The sequence below is a fragment of the Delphinus delphis genome, chromosome 5, assembly GCF_949987515.2.
Source record: "Delphinus delphis chromosome 5, mDelDel1.2, whole genome shotgun sequence".
NCBI classification, from domain to species: domain Eukaryota; kingdom Metazoa; phylum Chordata; class Mammalia; order Artiodactyla; family Delphinidae; genus Delphinus; species Delphinus delphis.
In genome coordinates this window covers 76,826,076-76,852,734 of record NC_082687.1, presented here as the reverse complement: position 1 = coordinate 76,852,734, position 26,659 = coordinate 76,826,076, and the positions used below count along the sequence as shown (strand labels likewise).

General features: G+C 44.8%; 1 protein-coding gene across 5 annotated transcripts in view; it reads left to right on the top strand.

Moving 5' to 3' along the window:
• Positions 1-26,659, top strand: part of TBC1D1 (TBC1 domain family member 1) — a 215,191-nt gene that overhangs the window by 56,428 nt on the left and 132,104 nt on the right. Inside the window, exon 1 of one of the 5 annotated variants that reach the window (XM_060012707.1) lies at positions 16,021-16,195. The exons of the other annotated variants lie outside the window; for them this stretch is intronic. Coding sequence (XP_059868690.1) covers positions 16,166-16,195 — 30 coding nt within the window. The 5' untranslated portion in view covers positions 16,021-16,165. Of the gene's footprint in view, positions 1-16,020; positions 16,196-26,659 lie in introns of those variants that run through there. 5 annotated transcript variants of the gene reach the window in all.

Below are 26,659 nucleotides of genomic sequence, written 5' to 3'. Positions count from 1 at the left end.
CGGGCCATGGACTTTGTGCAAGCTATGTAACTTCCAAAATTTTACCTCTTAAAACTGTCTTTAGAGACACTAAATGTGTCTAAATTCTGTTTAAATGTTTAGATGTTTAAATGTTTAATATCTAAATTCAAATGAAATTCTTAGCTTAATACACAGTAAGCACCTAAATGGTATTTGTTACAGTAGAAGCTGAATAAATATTTGTTCAGTGAATGAATGAATAAGTTTCTTAGCCTCTCAGACTTCAGTTTCATCACCTGTAAATAAAGAGGTTTAACAGGATGATAACTTTCCAGTCTGTGGATTTCGTTATGAGGATGTTAATAGTTGTGATAATTTTTGGTTATTATTTTGATTTTTTTTCAGGATTATGATGAGGAATGATAAAAAGTCAAATTCTAAACTGAAATAAAGCAAGTTGAACAAAAAACTGAATAGAAATGAAAATGTTTTAAAAATCACCCTAAATCCAATGATAACCTGGTCTTTGCTTTAAAGTATGTCTGTCGTCAGCACAGGGCTTGCGGCTTCTCTGAGGGTCTTTAACATCTCTAGGACAGTAGTTAATCATTTAGTGTAGGTATCTCTTCGGCAATGAACATGAACTCTTCTTTTCAGACGTCTGTTTGCATATGCTTCCCTTGGCCTTGGAATATGAAACCATTAAGAAAATACAAGCCAGGTCCTCTGCTAAAGTCAATAAAAAAGCATTTGGTTGAAGGTGTGCATATTTAAGAGACTACACTCATCTTTTAACTGATTGTCTTAACAGTATTGCTTCTAAATAACTGTTAAGTCAAAGAACAATTGGTAAGAATTAATATCCAGAATATATAGTGGATTTCTACAAATCAATTTTTTAAAAAAGACAACCCAGTAGAAAAATGGCCTGACAATGTGAATAGGCAATTTACAGAGGAGGGAACTTGAATAGCCATTTGACATATGAAAAGATGGGCAACTCACTAGCAACTAGGGAAAGGCAGACTTTTTAATTAATTAATTTATTTTATTTTATTTTTATTTTTGGGTGCATTGGGTCTTCATTGCTGCGCACGGGCTTTCTCTAGTTGCGGTGAATGGGAGCTACTCTTCGTTGCGGTGTGCGTGCTTCTCATTGCGGTGGCTTCTCTTTTTGTGGAGCACAGGGTCTAGGCACGGGGGCTCAGTAATTGTGGCGCTTAGTTGCTCCGCGGCATGTGGGATCTTCCTGGACCAGGGATCAAACCCATGTCCCCTGCATTGGCAGGCGGATTCTTAACCACTGCGCCACCAGGGAAGTCCCAGGAAAGGCAGATTAAAGTGAGAAAAATAACATATCACACTGTAGATTAGCGAAGTTTAAGAGCTTGGTAACATCAGGATTGGTGAGGATGTGAGGAAACAGGATCATAAGCATGCAGGTGGGAGTATAAATTGGCCCAGTGGCAGCAGAATGTGGCCATGTGCGTACAGCTGGAGATGTGAATACCCTTAACCCAGCAATTCCATTTCTAGGGATACATCATGGACATGTGCATGAAGAGACAAGTATAAGGGTGTTGCTGCTATGGCAAAAAAAAAAAAGGGGGGGTGTCTAACTTTCCATCAAAAAGGGAAGAGATAATTAAGTTGTGCAATAATCATGCAAGTTAATACAATTGAATACCATTCAGCAGTTAAAATAACACAGTACTGAATATAAAAAAGCAATTTCTAAAAGAATATATACACTATGACACCATGTAGGAAAAAATGTAAAAGTACAAAATGCTACTTTATATTGTTTGTGGATTGATACCTATGCGGTTAATATATAAAAACAGAGGCGGGGGAAGATACACCCAGTGCAGGATGGTGGTTATCTCTGGGGATGGAGGGGAAGAGCTCTATAAGTAACACTTTACTTCTTTTAAAAAAATGGACATATGTGCAAAATATTTAAAACTGTTAAGACTGAGTGGTAACTACCTGCGTATCTGTCATATTATTCTGTTTAAGTTTTTTGAAATATTTTATAATTAAGGAGAAAACCTTAGAAAACAAGAAGCCATACGTAATAAAAAGTCCAGTATCAGGGCTTCCCTGGTGGCGCAGTGGTTGAGAGTCCGCCTGCTGATGCAGGGTACACGGGTTCGTGTCCCGGTCCGGGAAGATCCCGCATGCCGCGGAGCCGGCTGGGCCCGTGAGCCATGGCCGCTCAGCCTGCACGTCCGGAGCCTGTGCTCCGCAGCGGGAGGGGCCGCAGCGGTGAGAGGCCCGCGTACCGCAAAAAAAAAAAAAAAAAAAAAAGTCCAGTATCAGATTCTACTCCTTTGTACATTAGTGATCATCTTTTACCCTTCAGTGGGTAATTTCTACTTGGCCTTTGGGTGTGTCCTTAAGCCCTTCAGCCTCATATGCTGCTTGCAAGTCTTAGACCACTCCCCATCTCCACCCCCCGCCCCCAATGCCTTCTCTGCATGCTTTCTTAGCAGCTCCTCTTTTCCTTCTAGTGGCACTTCTCACTTGGTCATGCAGTTTCCTGTTTGCTTGCTGTATGGGCCCACTGGAGCCTATGACATTCCTCGGGGGGGGGGGGGGGCGTGGCTTGTTTACTGTAGCACCCCTAGGGACGGGTGTGTGAATGTGTGCAATAGATATTTATCAAGTGACATCGTGAATTAATGGGGATACTTCAGTGGCTTAAGTTCCATTGCTGTGCACATGGTGGGCCAGGGTTGGATACCTGAAATCACTGCTGGTTGGATTGAAACTATAAAGCAGCATTTGTTGGCCCAGAGGAGCCCTGTGCCTCTTTCTTGGATTTGGCCAGCTGTGGGCCCTTGGAGAGAAAGGGCGCGGTGATGTTTTTCACATAAGGAAAGCTTGTCCTGGATCCACTGATACATCCAATCCAAGAATCAGATTCTCATTAAGCTGTGCAGGGGCCATACCCCATCCAGCTGAATTTCCTGGGCACTGGGAGGTCAGGGTCCCCAGCCCATCAGCCAGGCCAGCTTTTCACAGGGAGGACCCCTGCTCCCACCTCCCCAACACCCAACAGCCCAGTCCATGCTTTGTTCTGGCTTCAGGTTGGGTCTGTCTTGCCAGCCCCCAGCGTGGTCTCATTGGGGAGCCTGCTGCAGCCTCACTTCCTTCTTACTAGCCCCTGGCCCAGCTGGACCCTTGGGAAGGGCCCTGCTGCCTTAGCCTCAAAGAGAACTAGCTTTTCTTCCTTCCCTTTCTCTCTTATTCATTTGTTGATTCATTAAAATCTGCTGCCATCTCAAGCTCACATCCATCTAGTCTAGCGGGCATTGGCTCAGCCCCTGGCTCTAAGAGAGAGGCAGAACTTCTGCCCCGACAGAGCCCGCTGCTGGCTGCAAGCTGGTGGCTGTCTCGAAAACCTCTCTTGGCCAGACTAGCTACCTGAAATCTTAGAGCACAAAGCTGTGTGGATAGCGCTTAGGGCCATTTGCTTTCCTGACATTGCAGAGAGCCTCAGCTCTACCCACGTAAGACCTTGGGTGAATGATTGATTTTACATTGCTCAACCTCTGCTTCCTTGCTTGCAAAATAATAAATAACAGCTTGCAGCAGAGTTTTGAGATATTTAGGGTAATAAAGTGGTTAAGTTAACATAGTGCTTGAGCCTGAATCCTGGTTCTTGCCCCTTCAGTTTCCCCATCCTGAACAGGGTAATCCGGGTCCCAGCCTCATGCATTGTAAATGCTTAGAACAAATGCCTGATCCCTAAAGAGCGCGATGCAAAGGTTTGCTGGTGTTAGCAGTGTCGGGTAGACAGTAAGCACTCAATACACATCATGTTCTATTACTATTATTAGTACTTGTCTTAGTCTGTTTGAGATGCTATAACAAAAATGTACAAAACAAAATATGTATATATATACACACACACAGAGACTGGGTTGCTTATAAACGGTAGCAATTTATTTCTCACAGTTCTGGAGGCTGGCAAGTCCCAGATCAAGGTGCTGGCAGATTCGGCTTCCTAGTTCATAGACGGCTGTCTTTTTGCTGTATCCTCACGTGGTGGAAGGGAAGAAAGATCTCTCTGGAGTCTCTTTTATAAGGGCATTAATCCCATTCATGAGGGCTTCACCTTCATGACCTAATCATCCCCAAAGGCCCTGGGGGATTGTTTATTTTTTAATACATTTATTTATTTATTTAATTTTGGCTGCGTTGGGTCTTCGTTGCTGCGCGCGGGCTTTCTCTAGTTGCGGTGAGCGGAGGCTCCTCTTTGTTGTGGTGCACGGGCTTCTCATTGCGGTGGCTTCTCTTGTTGTGGAGCACGGGCTCTGCAGGCTCATTAGTTGTGGCTTGCAGGCCCTAGAGTGCAGGCTCAGTAGTTGTGGCGCACGGGCTTACTTGCTCCACGGCATGTGGGGTCTTCCCAGACCAGGGCTGGAACCCATGCCCCCTGCATTGGCCGGCGGATTCTTAACCACTGTGCCACCAGGGAAGTCCGGGATTGGGTTTTAACATAGGAATTTTGGGAGGATGCAAACATTCATTCTATAGCATTCTGTCTCTGATCCCCCTAAATTCATGTCTTTCTTATATGCAAAATACATTCATTACATCCCACCATCAACTCAAAAGTCTAAAGTCCAAAGCCTCATCTAAATATCATCTAAATCAGGTATGGGTGAGAGTCAAGATATGATTCAACCTGAGGCAAATTCTCTCTAGCTGTGAACCTGTGAAATCAAACAAGTTACGTATTTCTGGAGTACAATGGTGGGCCAGGCGTAGGATAGACAATCCTATTCCAAAAGAGAGAAATCAAGAGAGAAGAAGGTGATAGGGCCCAAGTAAGTCGAAACTACAAGGCAAACTCCATGAGACCTTAAGCCTTTAGCATAATCCTCTTTGGCTTGATTCTCTTCCCGTCAGCCCCACTGGGGCACAGGTCCCACCTTCTGGACACAGTGGGGCAGAAGTTCTGCCCTTACAGCTTTTCAGGGACGGGTCTGACCCCCAGGGCTCTGGGAGGTCCAGCCCCCATGGCTTTGGAGTTGTGAGCGTTAATGAGAATATATGAAAGCACTTGGCGTGTAACACGAGTTCAGTGGATGTTGTTCCTTCCTGACCCTCGATCTTGGAGAAGGAGTACCTCAAACAGGAGGCAGGTGACCCCTCCTCCACTGTACTGTAGGCATTTGTTCTTGTCATCTTTTCCCCTGAGGCAAGAAACCAACTGTAGGTTGGAAAAGTTCCAAGTTGGCACCCTTGAGACCTTGAGACTGGGGAGCAGGTATGTTTCATTTCTACCTTGACCCTGAGCTAAGGCTGCCAGGAACAAACTCATCATGGGCATTTAATTTAGTACATATTCCATAGCGTTCCTGAGGGAAGGTTGGAAGGGACCTTGGAGATGAGTCTAACCTCCAAAATTTAGAAGGTGAAAACAGGTCCAGAGATTCAACATGAGCCGCCAGTCGTGAGCAAGTAGAAGTTAGCTGTGCCCACCTGGACGCCCAGCCCCCTGTTCCTCGTGGGCTGTCTCTGAAGCCACATTGCCTCCGCAGACAGAAAGGCTCCAAAGGGCTGGGTGCAAATCAATCCGGCCACTTTAGGTAAATTCTGACCATCACCTGAAGGTTGAATTTATCTTCACCTCACTCAGAGCATAATCTCTACCATGTTTGAAAAACTCCAGGTGAGGAGAGCCGTGTTCAGGCTTCTCCACTTACAAGCAAGAAACGGAAGGTGATTCCAACACAAATGGAAAAGAGAAGCCATTTCCTCCTTCTTGTATCTTCTCAGCCTTTGCATTTCCTGTCAAAGCCAACATAAGTTACGTACCTTCTCCAGCTGTGTATAGAGACCAGGAAGCAGGTGCTGGTTTATTTTATAACGTATGCATTCCTTTGCTAAGGAGTGAGCCCAGAGAGACTGTTTAATCTTAAAGTTTTTCAAGGGGCATGGACCTAAGAACATAGCACGTGGATCTTAGCTTCTGGAAAGTATACTCGTTCGGTGCACCTGAGCGTTGTGCCGAACAGAGTCAGGCACACGCGTCTTGGGGAGGTGTGAGTGTACATGGCTCGGTGGACTTTTTGTCGGAATCTCAAGCTCTGGTGAGGAAACACATACGGACTGTTTTGCATGACTGTGCAGAGTGTGTGGGTCTGTACCAGGCACAGGTATCTGACATGGAAGAGTCACTCTGCCCCTTTCTGGGTGCTTGCTGTGCAGTTCTGATCCAAAATACGGAAGCACACACACAAAATACTGAGAGCATTGACAGAGAGTTTCACTGATGTTTGAAACTTGGTTTTTTTCAGGGGTTTTTAAAGAGCAGTTTTAGGTTCACAGCAAAATTGAGCAGAAGGTATTTCCCATATAACCTCCCCCCCCCCCCACCAAATGCATAGCCTGCCGCGTTATCAACATCCCTATCCCTCACCAGAATGGTACATTTGTAACAGTTGGCAAACCTTCACTGACACATCATTATCACTCAAAGTCCATAGCTTACATTAGGATTCACTCTTGGTGTCGTGCATTGTATGGGTTTGGACAAATGTATGTATATGCAGACATACATCCATAATGATGGATACGTATCCATCATTATAATACCGTACAAAGTACTGTCACTGCCCTAAAAGTCCTCTGTGCTCTGCCTACTCACCCCTTCTCTCCCACCCCCAACCGCAGGCAACCACTGATCTTTTTACTGTCTCCATAGTTCTGCCTTTTCCAGAATGCCATATATAGTTGGAATCATGCTGTATGTCGTGTTTTCAGATTGACTTCCTTCACTTAGTAATGTACATTCAAGGTTCCTCCATGTCTTTTCATGGCTTGGTCACTCATTTCTTCTTAGCACTGAATCGTATTCCATTGTTTCTATGTACCACAGTTTATTTATCCATTTACCTCCTAAAGGACATCTTGGTTTATTCCAAGTTTTGGTAATCATGAATGAAGATGCTCTAAACAGCGGTGTGCAGGTTTTTGTGTGGACATAAATTTTCAACTCAGTTGGGTAAATAACAAGCAGTGCGATTGCTGGATTGAAACATAACACTTTAAAGAACTGGATGAAATGGAACAAATAAATTGTTTTAGAAGTGAGAAATCACTCTAATCAAGGGTAAACTAAACCACCTTTTTTGGGGGAAAAAAGGAAATTATGATTTAGTATGAAAGAAGGGGAAAAGGAAGCTTTGGTCTGATTTTTATTCACTAATAGATTTGACCAGGAAACAGGAATTGACATTTTTCAGTCTAATTTTTTAAGGAAAAACATAACTTTCAGTGTAGGAAAAAAAAAAGTTATTTTCTGGTGAAATTAGTGCTATGCTAAGTGGTGTTTTTCATGTTCCTATTATAAATTATAATTAAAATATCTGAGTTGAAAGCTAAGCATCTCTGTTTAGTTTTAACACAGGTTGAGGATATCAAAAATCTTTTGACTCCAAATTTTCACTGTGTTTTCTTTTATGAGCTCTTTGCCACTGGGTTTTTCCATGAATTTGAAACATGTGTGTGCAATACTTTGGAAAGATTATTTGCTTAAACTTTATAGACTGAGCTAAAAATAGAGAAACACTGTTTCTATTTTTGGAATGTCTTACCAGCTAGAAAGTGAACACAGTTACTGTATATATTAAGCAAAATATTGAGATGAGAACAGCTATTTCAATAGCAAAATCTATTAATTTAGCTGCTTTTGAAATGTCACAGTGAAACGAATTGATTGTTATTTCTACTGAAGAGAGAAGTTTGCGTCATAAAGTAAATTCTGTTCTAGTAAGACTGCTGAGTGCAGAAAGAAAAAATGGCAACCCCAAAATGTTCACTGGTGTGAACTTTATTTTGGGGGGGATTTGTACTCTCTGGTTCCCTCTAGAGCTCTAGAGTTACAAGTTTAATGGCTCCCTTTTTACACTGCAGAGACTTCTCAGGATTTCTAGCTGGGCTTCATCCAGTTTTTATTTATTTATTTATTTTGGCTGTGCTCACCGCTTGCAGGACCTTAGTTCCCCGACCAGGGAATTGAGCCTGGGCCCCTGGAAATGAAAGCGCCGAGTCCTAACCACTGGACAGCCAGGGAATTCCCAGCCAGCTTTTAATTTTGCAATGTAGTGAAGGTGGCTGGAGCTTGAGAACACTAAAAATGTTCTCGTTAAATTTGTTTACTGTTACTCTGGCTAACAATCTACAACTTGATGCACAAAATCAAAACATGACATCAGAGACCTTAATTTAAACGTTGACACAGCTCTATCAAAGTAGAGTGTTCTTCAGCTAATTCCCTGAATTTACTGTCTACCTCCAAATAAGTCTTCACAAAATTTATCTTTCCACTCTGTACTTTCACTTATTCACCAATTTATTGAGCATTCTTTGCTTTCAGGTTGGTCTTCAAATAGTCTTGCCACCCAAAGACTCCATTTTGAATCTGGCATCATTTAAAATGTGAGTACAAGTGTGTGCTTGAGAGAAAGCAAGAGATGTAGACAGGTAATGAGACACAGTATGTGTGGGGAAGAGAAAAGCGAGCTGAGCAGTGTGAAATGAGCAGGATCCATTTCTTAGTGAGGAATATCGGAACTCTCTGAAAGTGTGACAGGCCAGTAATGCTTGTGCCCACCAAGTCTCTGCCCGGAATGACAGGAATTTACCGGCGAAACTTGCGTGATTCACGGCATGGCTTACAGAATGAAAGTAACAAATGGAGCACAGTCATACCGCTAGACATAGCAACCCATAAAAAGGGAGAGGAAAATATTGAGATATGTCAGGGGGCCCACCCGTGCCAGAATTAGTTTTGGCTAACACACAATCTCTTCTTTGCTCTCAACTGTTTGTCTATAAACCCAGCCATGAACTTGAGATCTCCAGCCCATCACTTCTGTTCTGTTTCTGTATTTACAATAGTCATACTGTATTAGGGGTCTCCAGAAACCCAGAACCAATAGGATATATTAGAGAGAGATATGTAAGAGGAGATTTATTATAGTAATTGGCTCATGTGGTTATGGAGACCAAGAAGTCCCATGATCTGCCATCTGCAAGCTGGAGAACCAGGAAAGCCAGTGGTGTATTTCAGTATAAGTCTGAAGGCTTGAGAATCGGGAGGGCTGATGGTGTAAGTCCTGGTCTGAGTCTAAAGGCCTGAGAACCAGCAGCACTGATGTCTGATGGCAGGAGAAGATGGCGGTCTCAGCTCAAGCAGAACGAGAGAGAGAGAGAGAGAGAGAGAGAGAGAGAGAGAGAGAGAGAGAGAGAGAGAGAGAGAGAGGGCGCTTTCTCTCTTCCTCCACCTTTTTGTTCTATTCAGAACCTCAATGGATGGGATAATGTCCACCAAACATTGATGAGCACGATCTTCTTTACTCAGTTGACCAGTTCAAATGCTAATCTCTTCCAGAGACACCCTCACAGACACACCAGAAATAATGTTGACCAGCTATCTGGGCAGCCCTTAGTGACACATGAAGATTAACCGTCACACATACCCATCATTAACCTACGACAATCACTGCTACTGCTGCTACTGAAGTTTCTTCTTCTCCTCCTCCTCCTCCTCCTCCTCCCCCTCCCCTCCCCTCCTCCCCTCCCCCTCCTCCCCTCCCCTCCCCATCCTCCTCCGCTCCCCCTCCTCTCCCCCTCCTTCTTCTCCTCCTTCTTCTTCCCCTTCCCCTCCTCGTCCTCCTCCTCCTCCTATAGCTAACATCTGCTAACATTTCCTAAGCACCTACTGTGTGCAAGGATTCAGTCTGAGTGCTTTATATGCATCCCATTTAATCCTGAAACTAGCTCTTTGAAGTGTGGGTTCCATTATTATACAAGCTTAGGGAGATAATTTATGTAAAGTCATTAAACCATCATCACATATAGGGATTTTAAAAATTGAGATATAATTCACATGCCATGAAATTTGGGGGTTTAGTATATCCACAAAGTTGTGTAACCATAACATAACCACTATCTAATTCCAAAATATTTTCATCACCTCTAAAAGAAACCTCATACTCTTTAGCAGTCACTCTCCATGTTTCCTGTTCCCCAGTCCCTGGAAACTATGAATCTTTCTGTCTCTTTTGATTTGTCTATTCTGGACATTTCTTATAAATGGAACTATACAATATATGGTATTTTGTGTCTGGCTTCTTTCACTTAGCATAATGTTTTCAAGGTCCATTTACGTTGTAGCATGCATTGGTACTTTATCACTTTTTATGACCAAATAATATTCTGTTGTGTGGGTACACTATCCATTCATCAGTCGATGGACATTTGGGTTGTTTCCACTTTTTAGCCATTATGAATAATGCTATTGTGAACATTCATTACAATTGTTTTCATAGACATATGTTTTCAATTCATACAGAGGGACTTTTTTCATGACTTTTTTGGATTTGATAGTATCTCAGCAAATATTTTTTCTGGGGACTTCCCTTGTGGCGCAGTGGATAAGACTCCGCGCTCCCAATGCAGGGGGCCGGGGTTCGAACCCTGGTAAGGGAACTAGATCCCACGTGCGTGCCGCAACTAAGAGTTCTCATGACACAGCTGAGGAGCCTGCCTGCTGCAACTAAGACCCGGTGCAACCAAATAAATAAATAAATATTTAAAAATATATTTTTTTTCTGGAAACAAATTTTTAGGCCAGTGAGGATGACTGCACACCCCCAAACTACCATTTACTAAAATGCTCTCTCTGCAATGTGAGCTCGATTTCTATTCTATCTGTCCTGGTAAGGCCTGATTTTCAGAGATGAGCACCAATCCTTCCTGCCAGCTGGTCCTTCTTCCTGGAAACCCCGCTCCCTCATCTCCATCTGTAAAAGTCCTGATGTCTTCCAGCCAGGATGCTGGCCCTTCCTTTGCAGCCGGAAGTTATCTTTCGTTCCTCTGGGACTCGGTGGAGCTTCACCTGGGCCCTTCTCTTGGCACTTTTCACTCTTCCCTGCTACGCTATGTGCCTATGCTTCAGGGATGATCATCTTTGCTATTCCTTGCTAGGACACGTGTTTGCTTTACACAATAGGTGCTAATGAATATTCACGAGCTGAGTAGATTCTTGATCAGTTGCTGTGATATCGTGATTTATAACAGGAAATATATTTTTTGGGCTTTGTCCCCCTTTCCCCCGAACAGAGCTCCTAAAACCCTTGGAATTTCCTGCGAAGAGAACAATGGAGGTGTCTTTTGTTATGTTAATCAGTTGACTTTTGGAAAGCCCCTAGGTCTCTTTAGCATGCAGGTTGGTTGCTAGGGGAACCAACCTTGTGATTAGAGGGTTGAAACCTTCAGTCCCACCCCCTGAACTCGGAGGAAGGGAGAGGGGCAGGAGAGTGAGTTCAATTGCCAAAGGCCAATGATGTAATCAATCATGCCTATGTATGAAGCCTCCATAAAAACCCAAAAGGATGGGGTTTGGAGAGCTTTGGGGTTGGTAAACAGGTGGATTTGAGGAGAGGTATTTGAGAAAGAGCATGTTCCCCCCGCCGCACCTTGTTCCCCATAACTTGCCCTGTGCATCTTTCATTCTGCTGTTCCTGAGTTATATCCTTTTATAATAAACTGGTGATCTAGTAAGTAAAATGTTTCCCTGAGTTCTGTGAGCTACTCTAGCAAATTAATTGAGGCCAAGGATGGGGTCGTTGGAACCAGTTGGTCAGAGGCACAGGTGACACCCTGGACTTGGGATTGGTGTCTGAAGTTGGGAGGGAGGGCAGTCTTGTAGGATTGAGCCCATATTCTTTGGGATCTGATACAATCTCCAGGTAGATAGTGTCAGAATTGAGTTGAATTGTAGGACATTTAGCTGGTGTCCCAGAATAGCATGGTGATGTGGGAAGAAAAGCCAAAACAAAACACATTGTAACTGCTGTTAGAATCCTAGTTACCAAGTGGTTGTGATTCACTTGAAACCAAGTCCAGTTTCCTTGTGGAGTTGGTGTCACAATGGTTCTATTTTTAACCAGGTCTTGTGGTGGGGAGGAACAGGCTGCAGAGTGAGGTCATGCTTCCTACCTCTGCGCCCTCCACATTTCAGTTGGTGGAGAGCAGCCTGTCAGCATCTCCTGAACTCTCAGGAGGTATTACTGTTCTTGACCCTTGCTCCTCTTCAAAGGAGGAACACAGAAGGGCAGGAGTGTCAGATTTATTTGGGAGTTATGGTCAGGCTTAGTAGATGAGCACCTCTTCCAGTTCCTGGGTTGACCCCCCTTTTTAGTCCTCCTTTAATGTCTCAGGAAAACTGATGGTGAGACATTAAAGCTTCCTTTTAAAGTTACTTAGTCTCAGATTTTCTGTAGATCCTACTTATTTAGATCTCTGCAGTCCTATTCAGATAGGCCTATTGCTCTCCACAGAGCAGCTGTTTTTTTTTTTTTTTAAACAAGGGATCTAGAACTATGCAAGTGGTTCTCAATCCTGGCTGATAATCAGAATCTCTCTCTCTCTCTCTCTCTCTCTCTCTCTCACACACACACACACACACACACACACACACACACACACACAATACACACTCCTCCAAGCTCACACATTTTGCTTGGCTGGGTGGAGTGTTTTAATAATTGAGCATGCATTCTCCAAGATGCCACAGTTCATTCATTCCTTATTGTCTCACACCTGGCCCTCTGCACACATTTATATGACCTACCTGCTCTTTGAGGTCTCTGAGCATTCCACCCTGCCACAGAGCAGCCATATCATCTGCCCTCCTTCCTCACCCACTCACCTTGTCATCACAGGTAACTCTGATAGAAAATCAGGGCTGGGAGCCATCAGCATCTTTGAGCAATGATTATTCTGTCTGTAAGCGTTCTTGATGCTGGCTGAAAAAGAATCAATGGGGAGCTATTGAAAATTACCCATGCCCCCTCTACGTACAGTCCTTCCCTGGGGAAATATACAGTTTCTTAGAGAAGGATACATTTTTCAGATGGGAGAAATAGATTTTAAGGAAAATTGTTTTGAATGTGAGATCTGTTAGATTGTCTGATGTAAAAGTTTCCCTTTAATGAACTTCCAGATTACAATAGAATTTCTGTTGGCAAGCTACATGTTGGCAGGGAATGAAGAACTTTCATGTAATATTTAGTGTTAGAGCCCCATACGTTACTATCAAGTCCACCCACTCGAAAGGTTCTTACTTTCCCATTAAATGAGTGATTCTGCCCAGATCAGGCAGGGAGACCTGGAGCAGATGGAGATGGAGACCTTAGTCTAAAATCATGTAAGGTTTAGGCAAGTGCAAACCAGAAACTGCAGGAGACTCCACACTGATGTGTATATACATGGAGAATTGGGTCCAGGTTTAGTTATTTAATAATTAATTAATTAATTTTTGGCTGCATTGGGTCTTCATAGCTGTACGCCGGGTTTTCTCTAATTGCGACGAGCGTGGGTTACTCTTCATTGCGGCCATTGCAGTGGCTTCTCTTGTTGTGGAGCACAGGCTCTAGGTGCACAGGCTTCAGTAGTTGTGGCACATGGGCTCTGTAGTTGTGGCTCGCGGGCTCTAGAGCGCAGGTTCAGTAGTTGTGGCACACAGGCTTAGTTGCTCCGCGGCATGTGGGATCTTCCCAGACCAGGGCTCAAACCCGTGTCCTCTGCATTGGCAGGAGGATTCTTAACCACTGTGCCACCAGGGAAGTCCAGGGGTCCAGGTTAAAACAATGAAGCCTGGATGTCCCTACTTCACCTGTCATATTTTAAGTGTCATATTCAGGATTTAGTCTTAACCTTTTTTTGTGTGTGCAAGAAGTGCAATTTTCCTTCTAAATTTAATGTAATTTTTCTTTTTTGCCTTCTTACCTCCTGCTGAAGAAGTAGAAAGTTTATCTCGGTCAGTTGGAGGTAATTCAGGTTTCTGTAGTCCATTTCGGGTTCCCCTCATCCTTTCCCCTGAGTTGCTTCTCAGTCCTGGGCATTTTCGTAGAGCTCAGGCTAGGGATTGGAGTGATGGTGTGTGATGACATTTGTCAACCATCCAGCTTATCATGCCTGGTCCTCAGCTGCCCAGCCACTCCCATCACAATGGTGTTGCTTCCCCGTAGTTCTCCAGGTCTCCCTCTGCTGAGCTAGTTCACGCCATCGCAAGGACGAAGGACAGTTTTAGCTGTTCTCTCAAGGGGCTGTTGGTCTGTTACATTGTTTTAAGGCCAGTGTCAGTGGATCTCATATACTAGTGCATTTCAAACTTTATGTATATCCTAGCCACCTGAAGTCATGGTAAAATGAAGGTTCTGACTCCGTAGGACGGGATATTAGGGCAGGGTCTGAGAGTCTGCACTTCTAACAATTGCCAGGTGATGCCAAGGCAGCTGGTCCATGAATCACACTTTGAGTAGCGAGGCTGTAGTGGCCATAAAGGCTCTTACTTTGATGGAGCTCTCAGCCTCTATCTTTTCCGCTTGCTTGGGGAAGTAATGTGATAACAGAGAAAGATTTGGTTAAATGGCTGAAAATGCACTCCCATTTTCCACCTCTTAATTTCTTTTGGGAACATCACTGCTGAAAAGAATGAAAGAATAGCACTTCCCTAAGATGCTCTGAAGGCCCTTTTCGAGTACCCAGGTAGGCTTTGTTAGAATGCTATCACTCTTGACTTTCACCATGCCTTTATCATTTATCTTGTTCCCATGTACCCTACCTGGGAGGAGAAAAAAAGATGACACCCCTCCCTCCACCATGGTCCTCTCTTGGTATTTATGTCCTTGTGTAATTCCCTCACCTTGAGTGTGGACTAGACTGAATGTGGCAGAAGTCTTGGGATGTCACTTCTGAGATTAGTTTATAAAACCATTGACTTCCTTCTTGGACACGTGCTTTTTCTTGGATCACTTGTGCTAGGGGATGCAGGCTGCCATATTGTGAGCAGCCCTACGGGGAGATCCACATGCTGCAGGAAGAAACTGAGGCCTTAAGTCCAAGAGCCTGCAAGGAACTGAATCCTGGGAACAACCATGAGCTTGAAAGTGGGTCCTTCAGTCACAGTCTTGAGATGACTGCAGCCCCGGCTAACAGACCTTGAGTCAGAGGGACCAGCTAAGATACTCCCCGGATTTTTGACCCACAGAAACAGTTGTTTCCAGCTTCATAGTTTTGGGGTAATTTGTTATGTAGCAATAGATAACGAATATACCCACCTAACTCAGATGCCAGGCATTTGGGGAACTTCATTAAAATGTCCTACTGGCCTGTCATGAAGATAAGGCACAATTAATATGACAAGAGGAAAGAAGCAAAATTATGGGGTTAGGGTGGCTATTTGGCTTGAGGAACTCAGTGAGTGGCTCCCACATGACACATTGGTTATTAATGTGTCCTTTGGCCTTTTTTTATTTTTCCAAAGTGCAACTCTTGGGTGTCTGAGTTCGAAACTCAGCTTAACCTCTGTAGCTATAAACTGACTACACTGCTTATCATCTTGCCTTGGGAGAGAAGAAAACTGGTGAAACCAACATTTCTCACGTTGCTGAAACCTCCCAGCTGGCAGGAACTGAAGGTTCTTTTTCCACCGCCCCTTTTCTAGTCTCAACAGCTGAGTTTTCTGGCTCCAAGAAAACCACCTTTGATTATATAAAGGTATTAGGAGTTAGGGGAACACTAGCCCTTTTGTTACCAGCAATCCGGAGCGTTTAGGAAGAAACGCTGCGGGGGCGACAGTAAACCCTGGAACGCTGGGCGGGCTTTGTGTTCGCTCCAACTCTGGGGCTTTTACCGAACCTCAAGGAGAGGAATTCTTAGTTTTCTGAAACTTGGGCGAAACGGACCCCAGAGGCCTAGAAAGCCGCGTCCCTAGCCCTTAGGGCTTACGACTCCTCCCCCAGTAGCCGCGCAGCCGGGGGCGTCCCGGAGGAGGGCGACCCCCGCGGGTCCCAACTTCCCGCCGCGAGCCGAGCGTGGGGGTGGGCGGGGTGGGGGCGGGGTCGGCCGCGCTCCCTCCCCTCCGCTCCCTCCCCCACTCTCCCCACCCACTTCCCTTTCTCGGCCGGGCAGCCCTGCGGGCGCGACCTCTCGGGGCAGTGACGAGCGGGGAGGAGCCCGACGCCGCCGCCGCCGCCGCCGCCGCTGCCGCTGCGGGGGGAGCCATGCCCGGGCCCCGCCGCGCCCCGAGCCCGCCCCCGGCTGCCCGCCGCCCCTCGGGCCGGCGGCGGGAGTGAGCCGGAGCTGCGGGCGACGAGCCTCCGCCCGGCCCGCGATGTCACCATTGTTCAGCTGGGTGGCCAAGGTAGGCGGCGTCGGGGCCGGGTCGGGACGGCGCCCTGTACGGTAGCTGACGGCCCGGGAGCCGGCGTCCGGGCAGGCGCGGCTTGGGGAACCTTGGTAACCGTCGGGCCGCGGGGAGTCCGGAGCACGGAGAGCGCCCGCGGCCTTGGGGGGGAATCCGACCGCGGCGGGGGCGCCCCGCTGCCCGAGGACGCCCCGCTGCCTGAGGACCGCTGCCGGAGAGCGGCCAAGGCGGCCCGGGCCGTTCACCAGGTGGTTCTCATTCATTAGCCTTTCTTCCCCGTGGGGCGAACGGGCCAGCGACGTCACGCCCATTTCACAGGTGGGGAGAGTGAGGCTCGACGCAGGGCGGGTGGGCTTCTCCGGCTCCCGAAGTCCCCCCACCCTCACGCCGCGGATTCACCGCGAGGTGTTTCTCGGCGGCGGGACCTCGCGCGTCAGCCTCCCGGGTACAGGTTTGTGCTCGGTTGTCTGGGATAGTGCCCTGAGGATTCCCGAAGGCTGAACTTGGTGCGCTTAGAGGATGTCTGTCTTTTGTTTTTAACTCGCTGGTTTCCAGGGGCAAGTTTTGGAGTCTGAATTTTAGTACACGTGCTGCCGAAGCGAGCACGGAGTCTGAATTTTAAACGTAAGTTCTTTCTATTTCCTTAAAGTTTATCTTCAAAACGTTGGCGCCTTCAGAATCACTAAGCCTTACGTGTCCGGGCCAATTCTGCTATCGCAAAAACGAAGGGATTGGAGTGGATTTCTAGAGTTCTCATCAGTTTGAGAGGGCAATAATAGAATAATACCCTCCCGGAGTACCAGGTGTTTGTGTGTTTTGAATGATGCAGCTCTCAAAGCTTCCACAGGTCGGCGGGTTAATGGGGCACCTTCCTTGCGCCCCACGGGCTCCTCTCTTTGCCAGCCCCTTCGCAGAGCTCGCTCTTGGTGTATGGCAGGTTGGTTGAGCAATAAACTCATAATGGGAGAACCTGTTAGCCGTTCTGTGACCCTTTACAAATAATAGTTAGGTGGTATCTCTAGTTATGATGCAGCGCTTTTAGAGTGTTAAAGTACATTTTTATAAATACCTATTTATGAGACAGATAAAGCTTTGCCTATCATTTAAGTGGTAATAAACTGGAGACACAGAAACCGGATAACACTAGTTACTAGACGAGCACTACCCATTCTCACCAGAATCTTCACTCCCTTAGACATAGCTAGTAGTAAAGTGAAGTGACTTTCAAACAGGTTGTGAGTTGTTATAAGGTAGTTTTGAACTGAAGAAAAATTAATAATGCCCAGGTTTTCTGGCTTGAAGTGATAGCTAATTGGCTTTTATAAATAATGCTAAAATTTAAGAATGTTATATAGTTTATAACTTTTTTTTTTTTTAATCGGTACACGGGCCTCTCACTGTTGTGGCCTTTCCCATTGCGGAGCACAGGCTCCGGATGCGCAGGCTCAGCGGCCATGGCTCACGGGCCTAGCTGCTCTGCGGCATGCGGGATCTTCCCGGACCGGGGCACGAACCCGTGTCCCCTACATCGGCAGGCGGACTCTCAACCACTGCGCCACCAGGGAAGCCCAAGAATGTTATATAGTTTAAAAAGTAATTCAGGGTGTGTATATTACTCGGTTGAGGATTTGAGTCTCCTTTTGTTATACACTGCAAGGCCAAAAGGAGGAAAAAAAATAGACTCATTGTGTTGTTTTATTCGAAAATCAAGAGGTAAATCTAAGAAAACCTTACTGCTAGTACTGTTTTATAGTTTTATTTACTTTCCTAAAACATATTTAATAAGATCCTTTTCACTTATAGGAGTGAGGTGGACTTCTGTTTACATTGGCCTACAGAGGTGACAGTGAAAACAGCAAGCCAAAGCCTTACTTAAAAAAGAAATCAAGAATTGTCAGCTTTCTGCAACTGGCAGTACTTTTGAAAAGCTCATGTAAAAAATGAACATGTTGATAACTTGATCTGAGTTCTGAATCATGTTATTCCAAATTTGTTTAAACTACAGAACAACAACAAAAAACTATGAAATGTTTTTCCAGTAAAGTTATGTCAGTTGTCAGCATAATTTTAAAAAGTGTAGTTCTTTTGTATTTCATTTTTTCTAGGTGTTGTGCTATTGTAAATTGCATCCTGTAATTGATTTTTGTAGACAGTGTGTTATTCTGTGAGAGCTTTTAGAATATGAAGGTACTCTTTGAAAGTTCATTTCTTGGGGTTATAGCTTATAAGAGTGGCTTTCTGTGGAAGCTGTTTGGTGTTCAGTTCAGAGACAAGTCATTAACACACTTTGCATTTTAGACCAGGAAATATTTTAAAAGTATAAACAAGAGGCACAGATAATACACAGAACTGCATACTCCCAAAGTGCATTCATATTAGATTTTAGAATGACCCTTCAAGAACACAGAAATGCATATGAGCACACACCTCACACAAACACTTGCACATCAAATTCCTGCTTTGACCTTTGTAAACTGCAGCCCAACACCTGTTAGGGAAGAAAGGGAGTGGGTGTCACTTGATGCAGGTAGTTACCTGAACATTAACTTGTTTTTCTTGGGTGATGCATTAGTAGTGTGTGAATACTGAACATGTAATTTCATGGTGTAAGAATAAAGCCAAAATAAGGAAGAATTTTATTTCAAAGAGATTATCTGTTAAGGGAAAAATTAAGATACACTTTTTAAAATTAGACGTGTCCTGGAACATTAAGGCAGGTGTGCATTATATTAAAATGAGGCCAGGCTTATAGAGGTGCGGTTTCTTGATTAGTCTTTCACTGGGGACACTGGAGTTTTTTTTTTTTTTGCGGTACGCGGGCCTCTCACTGTTATGGCCTCTCCCGTTGAGGAGCACAGGCTCCGGACGTGCAGGCTCAGCGGCCGTGGCTCACGGGCCCAGCCCCTCCGCGGAATGTGGGATCTTTCTGGACCGGGGCACGAACCCGTGTCCCCTGCATCGGCAGGCGTACTCTCAACCACTGCGCCACCAGGGAAGCCCTGTTTTTTTTTTTAAATAAATTTATCTATTTATTTATGGCTGTGTTGGGTGTTCGTTGCTGCGCATGGGCTTTCTCTAGTTGTGGCAAGCGGGGGCTACTCTTCACTGCAGTGTGAGGGCTTCTCATTGCCGTGGCTTCTCTTGTTGGGGAGCACGGGCTCTAGGCGCGTGGGCTTCAGTAGTTGTGGCACGTGGGCTCAGTAGTTGTGGCTTGAGGGCTCTAGAGCGCGGGCTCGGTAGTCGTGGCACATAGGCTTAGTTGCCTCGCGGCATGTGGGATCTTCCCGGACCAGGGCTGGGAACCCCTGTTCCCTGCATTGGCAGGCGGATTCTTAACCACTGCGCCACCGGGGAAGTCCCAACAGTGGAGTTTTTACGTAGATTACAGTGTATAAATAAAAACAAGTTTCTCAAGGTTTGTGATTTTAATACTAAGTCCACAGACATCCCTGGCGGTTCTGAGTATTTCTGTTGATTGTTTCTATGCCACCACTTACGTATTGGTGAAGACTAACAGCAACAGAACTGCCAGGTAACTTTCTGAATTTCCTTGGATCTGCACCCGCCTGTAAAGATGATGGCTGACATTACTGCTAGTATCTCAAATTAGTGGATTTTAAAAATATCTATGTCAGTTTATCAGATGAAATGGAAAATGGGACCTAAATATAGCTAAATTTACTGTGTTCTCAAATCCAAGTCCAGTTTGATATAGCTCATGCCTCGTATTAAGCTATTTTCCAGTGCTTACATATGTATTCAGCAGATATTTAGTGGGTGCCTTCTGTGTACCAGGCACTGTTCATGCCCTGAAGGAGTTAGTTCATTTTGTGCCAAAGGTTTATCTTTTAAAAATGTGCGGGCCTTCCCTGATGGTCCACTGGTTAAGACTTGTGCTCCCAATGCAGGGGGCCCGGGTTTGATCCCCGGGCAGGGAAATAGATCCCACATGCCGCAACGAAGATCCCGCGTGCCTCAACCAAGACCCGGCGCAGCCAAATAAATAAATATTTTAAAAATGTGCACACTGAAGCTTTTTAAGCCAAATATTTAAAAATGCATTAGGGAAGGAGTCCTTTTGTAAACTTGTACTCAATCACTGATTAATATTTTACCTAAAACCAGGTTTTTCATATTTTGGCTTTGCTTAAAACATGGGTTTTATAGCCATTATTCATTCAACAAGTTATTTAACAAATGTGTTCAACACGGATACAGTTATTGAGTACCTACTATTTGCCGGGTACTGTTTGAGGAGCTGGAGTTGAGCAGTGAACAGGCAGACCAGGTGCCTGTTTTCATGGCGTTCAAATTCGAACGCCATGGGAGAGATGGTGGGAGAGACGGTGAAGAAAGAAACAGCCTAAGCAAGGTAATTGCAGATGGTGGTGAGTATTAGGAAGGGAAGTTAGCAGGGTGGTTCGGTTGAGAGTGCGTGGGGCCTGGGTGGCAGGAAGGTGGCATTTCACCGGAGCGGTGAGAGGGCCCTGAAGATGTTCCGGGGGGAGGGAGCAGCAGGGAACAGGCCTGGAGGTGGGCCTGGTAGAGCAGCAGGAAGAAGGCAGGTGAAACGCGGAGAGCTGGGCCCGGAGAGCTGGGCCCTGAGTCGGGGAGGGCTGATCTGGGCCAGGCTCTGCAGGCACTGTGCGGGGTTTGCTTGTAAGTGCTGTGGGCTTGAAAGCGAGGAGTGATGTCTGCTTTGGGTGGAAGCCAAGGGCACCGCTTAGGAGGCTGGTGTGGTCAGGCAGGAGGTGGTAGTGCTACCTCAGATACATATGAAATGATTGTGACCCAGCGTCTGAGGCTGGTGCAAATGACCGAGTAACCAACTGCTTCTTCTGTGTTGAATACAAGCACAGTTTGTCCTTTGCTCAGCTGCCTCTAACCACAGCTTGCAGGCACACTTGTGTCCTGGCTTTGGGCTTATTTACTTACCTTTGAGGTTTCCTGCAGACTGGATCAGCCCACCTTGGGTGCCTCTGACCAGTTGGACTTATTTTGCCTGTTAGCGCACAGCAGCCTTCCTGAAGGTGTGAATCTGCCTGTAGCTAGTATGTAGGCGGTAGTTCTGTTGTCTTGCTTCAAGTCAGTCTGATGTCGGTTTGTTGCTGAGGTTGTGTCGTAGGTTGTGATGGAAAATTTTAAAATATGTATTAACATTTTTTTTTGTCTGTAGACTTATATTACTTTTAATTAGTACATGTTTGAGTTGAATGAAGAGGGAAGAACTTGTCGTAGTCAAGCCACTCCTTGAATTTGAAAAATTTGCTGCGTCTGCTAAGTGGAGCTGGTGTAGCCCCAACCAGGATTTCAGCGGCGCTCCTGTGGGGTGCTTGTTGGGTAGTGGCAGCAGCCTCTCTCTGCACTTCGGGAGCTCGAGTTGCTTAGAGTGACAGTAATTCGGGTACAGGTTGGTTTTACGAGTAGAGAATGGAGAAAAGCAGGGGTAGAAACCCCACCTAATCCACAACGGAACACTGCCTGGAGCAGATCTCATAATGAGAAAAAAGCAAATTATAGTTTGTTCTCCTGAGACAGATTCGCTAATCCGATCTTAGCCTAAATGTGCCTCTGCAGTGATCTTCCATTTCTGACTGACTAAGCCCTTCTCGTCTTCATCCCTTCCCTGAAGCATCTCTCGTTCCTTCATTCACCGATTGGATGAGCATACTAAACTGGGAAGAAAATAACCCCTAGGCATTTCCTCTGCCCTGGAGGAGCTCCTCTGGCAGGGGAGGGTAGACATCAGCTAGCTGGGCTGTGCCATGGGAGAGGCTGGAGGGGCTCCTGCCCCTTCCCGAAGGTGGCCAAGGAGGAGGTAGCCGGGGAGGGGCAGGGTGTGCCGGGGCAGCACATGCAGAGGCCTGCAGGCGTGTTGAGGAACCTCAGTGACGGGCTGTTAGTCAGGCTGGCAGGAAATCTGCTGTAGGGGGTAGCAGAGGGTGAGCTGAACGGATGTGCTGGGACGAGGGTGTGCACGGCACACAGACCCCTTCACAGGAGCTGGCATTTTATCTTGGGGCAGTGGAGACCCCTTAGGGGCCAAAGCTGATCTCTCCCCAAACTCTTGTAGCTGCGTCGTCTATCCTGTGTATCCTTCGTTGCAGTTATTTGAATATTTTACCTCCTTAGCCTGTAAGCTCTATGAAAACAGAGGTGGCGTTGTCATGTATACCAGTGCATACAGATCGCTTCATCTTGTTAAAACGTAGTTCTACTTTAGTAGGTCTGGGATGGAACTCAAAATTCTGCATTTCCAACAAGCTCACAGGTGATGATGCTAATGCTGCCAGTCTGGGGACCACACTTTGAGGAGCAAGGTTCTCAGTTTAAATATTTTCTGTTATACCTACTATTAGACATGGGAGCTGCTCATATTTTTTAGAACAAATGCCATGATTTCAGAATAGTCACTTGTGTCTGGGAGGACAATGGTAGAAATAGTGTCCCATGAAATAAAGCTTAAAAAAAAAATCAACAACCTTGAAAATTGGGTGTTTGGAGAATAGGAGTGAAAGGAAAAATTTGCATTGCATACTCTTGCACTGTTTAAAAAATTTGAACATTTTAGGTATTAGCTATTCAGCTTATCAAATTTAAAAAATACTTTGGTGGCCTTTCCTCTTTTTCAGGATATTTAACTTTGCCCCAAGTACCATTAGGATATCGTAATAGACTAGGCATCAGATTATTATTGAAAAATAGACTCAAACTGCCCCCTTTCTGTTTTTAAATGGACTTTATTTTTTGAGCAATTTTAGGTTTATGGCAAAATTGAGCAGAAGGTACAGAGATTTCCCATGCAGCCTCGGTTCCCACACTTGGAAGAGCCTCCCCTATCATCAGTATCCCCAATCAGTGTGGTACATTAGTCACAATTGATGAACTTGCACTGACACATCATTATCACCCAAAGTCCATGTTTTACACTGTGTTTTATTGTCATTGTACATTCCATGCATTTGGACAAATGTGTAATGGCATGTATCTGTAATATCACACCGAATAGTTTCCCTGCCCTAAAAATTCTCTGTGCTCTGCCTATTCATCCCTTCCTTCTTCCAACCCCTGGCAACTGCTGATCTTTATAGTTTTGCCTTTTCCAGAATGTCATATAGTTGGAATCATAAAGTATGTATCCTTTTCAGATTGGCTTCCTTCACTTAGTAATGTACATTTAAGTTTCTCCAGTGCCTTTCATGGCTGGATCACTCATTTCTTTTTAGCACTGAATAATATCCCATCATCTGGATGGACCACAGTTTATCTATTCAACTACAGAAGGACATTTCAGTTGCTTCCAAGTTTTGACTGTTATGAATAAAGCTGCTATAAACATCCTTGTGTGGGTTTTTGTGTGGACATATGCTTTCAACTCCTTTGGGTAAACATCAGGGAGAATGATTGTGGGATCATATGGTGAGAGTAAGTTTAGCTTTGTAAGAAGCTGCCAAAGTGTTTTCCGGAGTGGCCGCACCCTTTTGCGTTTCTCCCAGCAATGAATGAGAGTTCCTATTGCTCCACATCCTCGTCAGCATTTGATGTTGTCAGTGTTCCAGATTTTGGCCATTTGAATAGGTGTGTAACGGTATCTCATTGTTGCTTTAATTTGCATTTCCCTAATGATATGTGATGTGGAGCCCTTCCTTTCTTTTGATAACTTTTAAAGAGTAGAAATAATAAATTAGTCTTTTTGAATCTTATTTCATAATGTATGTATTGGTATTCAGGAACATTTATAAAAGTTATAGAAAAGGAAAAAATTATTTGGTTATATTTGTGAATCTAGACTTAAGTACCTTTCATTTTTCCATTATTTCTGTTACCTCTGTATTTGCTATTGGAAGAGTGATGAACCAGCAGTCTATACTGTTTGTTAGATTTATAAGAAAGATGTGATGAAAAAGAATTTTCTTAGTTTTCATGACCTTTGGTACTTATGCAGATTATTTTTATATCTGTCACGTGTTACGATGGGATTAGACTCACAGGGCTTGTTCACTTTGGTTGAGCTGGGCTAAGTTAACTGCTGAGCCTTTCTCACCTATAAAATTAATAATGTGTTCTGTATTTATCTCTTTTTTTATAGGCCCTATTTTAAGATAAAATAATGTAAAAATTTGCTTAAGAAATTATGAAGAGCATCTGCAAATGTAAACTATTTAAAATGTGGTTGAGTTTGCAGTTTAAGTCCGTGGTTCTTTTTGAATGCGTGGTGGTAAGCACTGTGGATCCAGAGAAGAGTAGGACAGGCTCAGCCTTTGAGCAGCTTGCAATTTATCAGGGAGAGGGCCCCTGTGAAGATAATTTAATTTAGTGCAGTAATACAGTTGTATACACAGGGGGTCACTCAGCCGGGGAGTCTGGGGAGACTTTAGAGGAGAGGATATCTGAACTCAGTCTTTATTTATTTATTTATTTGTTTTGGCCACGCCGGGTCTTAGTAGCGGCATGCGTACGGGATCTAGTTCCCCTACCAGGGATCAAACCTGGGTCCCCTGCATTGGGAGTGCGGAGTCTTTCCCACTGGACCACCAGGGAAGACCCTGAGCTAAGTCTTTAAAGAAAGATGATTGAGTTGTAGCTCATCGATGTGATAGATTATGAAAAAGAATAGTTAGGATATACTCTTGGTAGTTTTCTAGCATGTTTTGGAATTATTCAGGGTTGCTCTCTAACTCTGTTCGCCTTTCTTTTGAGACGAATGATTTTTTAACCCTTAAGGACGGCATGTCACATTAAGTAAACTACCCAGATACAGGGAGATTCAGAATTAAGAGCAACGCTTTGTTTCATCCCAGCACACCCTAGGGCATGGACACACCTGTTGGTAATTGTGGCGTGGTGGTCATTCTGGTGTAACCAGAATATAATTCTCTTTTCTACATGAGGAAACTGAGACTCAGGGCAATTAGGTGACAATATAGATGATATAGCTAGTTGGGGCAGAACTAAACCCAAGGTCCCAGACCCCTGGGTTTTGCACACCTTGTTAATGTTGCCTTGCTGATTTGCTTGTACTTTTCTCTCTAAATTATTTTACTAAAATCAAAAGTATGCATGTCTATCAATAGGTTGTAGTTAAGAATATTTTATTTAGTCACCTGACTTTATGCATGTGCATTTCAGAGTAGGTCAAGGGGCCTGCAAGGAAAAAGGCAAAGGAAAGAAGCATGAAGTGAGTAGTCTGTTGGGGGTGGATGGAGATTCTCTGACATGACACATGAAGGGTGTCATTGTCATAAATGCTCAAGAGCCTGGGAGGCCTGGCAGTTGTGTGAACTGTGTGTAGGAAGAAACCAGGGCCTGAGTATTTCAAGAGAGTGCAAGTTGCCAAAGTCCAGTGTGGTGACATAGCTCCCCCAGTACTGCTTCATCCTGTGGGAGATGAAGCAGGTGTGTGCACCACATCTATTCTTCTCCAGTAAGGGAGAGTGAGTTTTCTCAGAGAAATGTCACTTGCAGAGTGGATTTATAGTGTTGACGCAACCGTGGAAAGGAAGAGATGATTACATTTTTGAGCAGTTAATATGTGCCAGCCATTGTTTTGGGAGTAGTCAGCTTCCAAGTAATCCTGGAAGTAGTGGTATTATTCCTTCCCTCCTTTTTTGGGAAAGATGTATGAAGAAACTGAAGTTCACAGAAGTTAGGCAACTTGTCACTTGTCTTAGCTATTAAGATTAAAGCTTGAACTGTCTGGTTCTGAATTCATGTTTTATCTGTTGTACCTATGCTGCTTCTGTAATAAGTGGATTACAACACATGTCCAGGATTTGAAACAAGGGTGGTCAGAACTTAGAAAAATACCCTTTCCCACTGAAAGACTGAACTTTTTTTTCTCCCATTGGTGAGAGGTAAAAAACGTTCAAATTGGCTGCTTTTAAAAATAGGTGTATGAGATTGAAGCCATTCAAGAAGGAGCTCATATTTTTTGAATGCCCGAATTTCATGGTGTTCTTGGTTAGGGAGGGAAGAAAACAGGAAATGAGAGGAAAATCACCAATAGATAATTGAAGATGGGTCAAAATTGGGGAACGTTAGGGCAATTAAATGAAAGACTGAAAGAGGTCAGTTTTGAGGTGACCTTGAGGCTGAGTTTTCAGTTTTCTTGTTGACTTGAGTTTTGAGCTTTAGAGAATTATCACTCATTATCTGATGTTCTTTTGCAAGCACCATGGAACCGTTTTGTAGTTATTCAGCTTCTCTGGAAAGTGCTCTTTATGTTAGGAATTATTCCAGAGCATCCTGCCACAGTGGCATCTCCTCCAGCCTGCGACGGGACACCAGACGGGAAGTTAAAGGCATGGGTTGGAGGCCCAGGTTTGCCTGTGTTGCTGTTTAGCCTTGGCTCGATGCCATGGGAGTGGTGATCTGTGCCCTGCTGCCCAGCACGTAGTCCTGTTTGGGTGTCACATGAGATGAGGTGAGTGAATGTAAACTGTCAAGCAGTCTTTAGGGTGA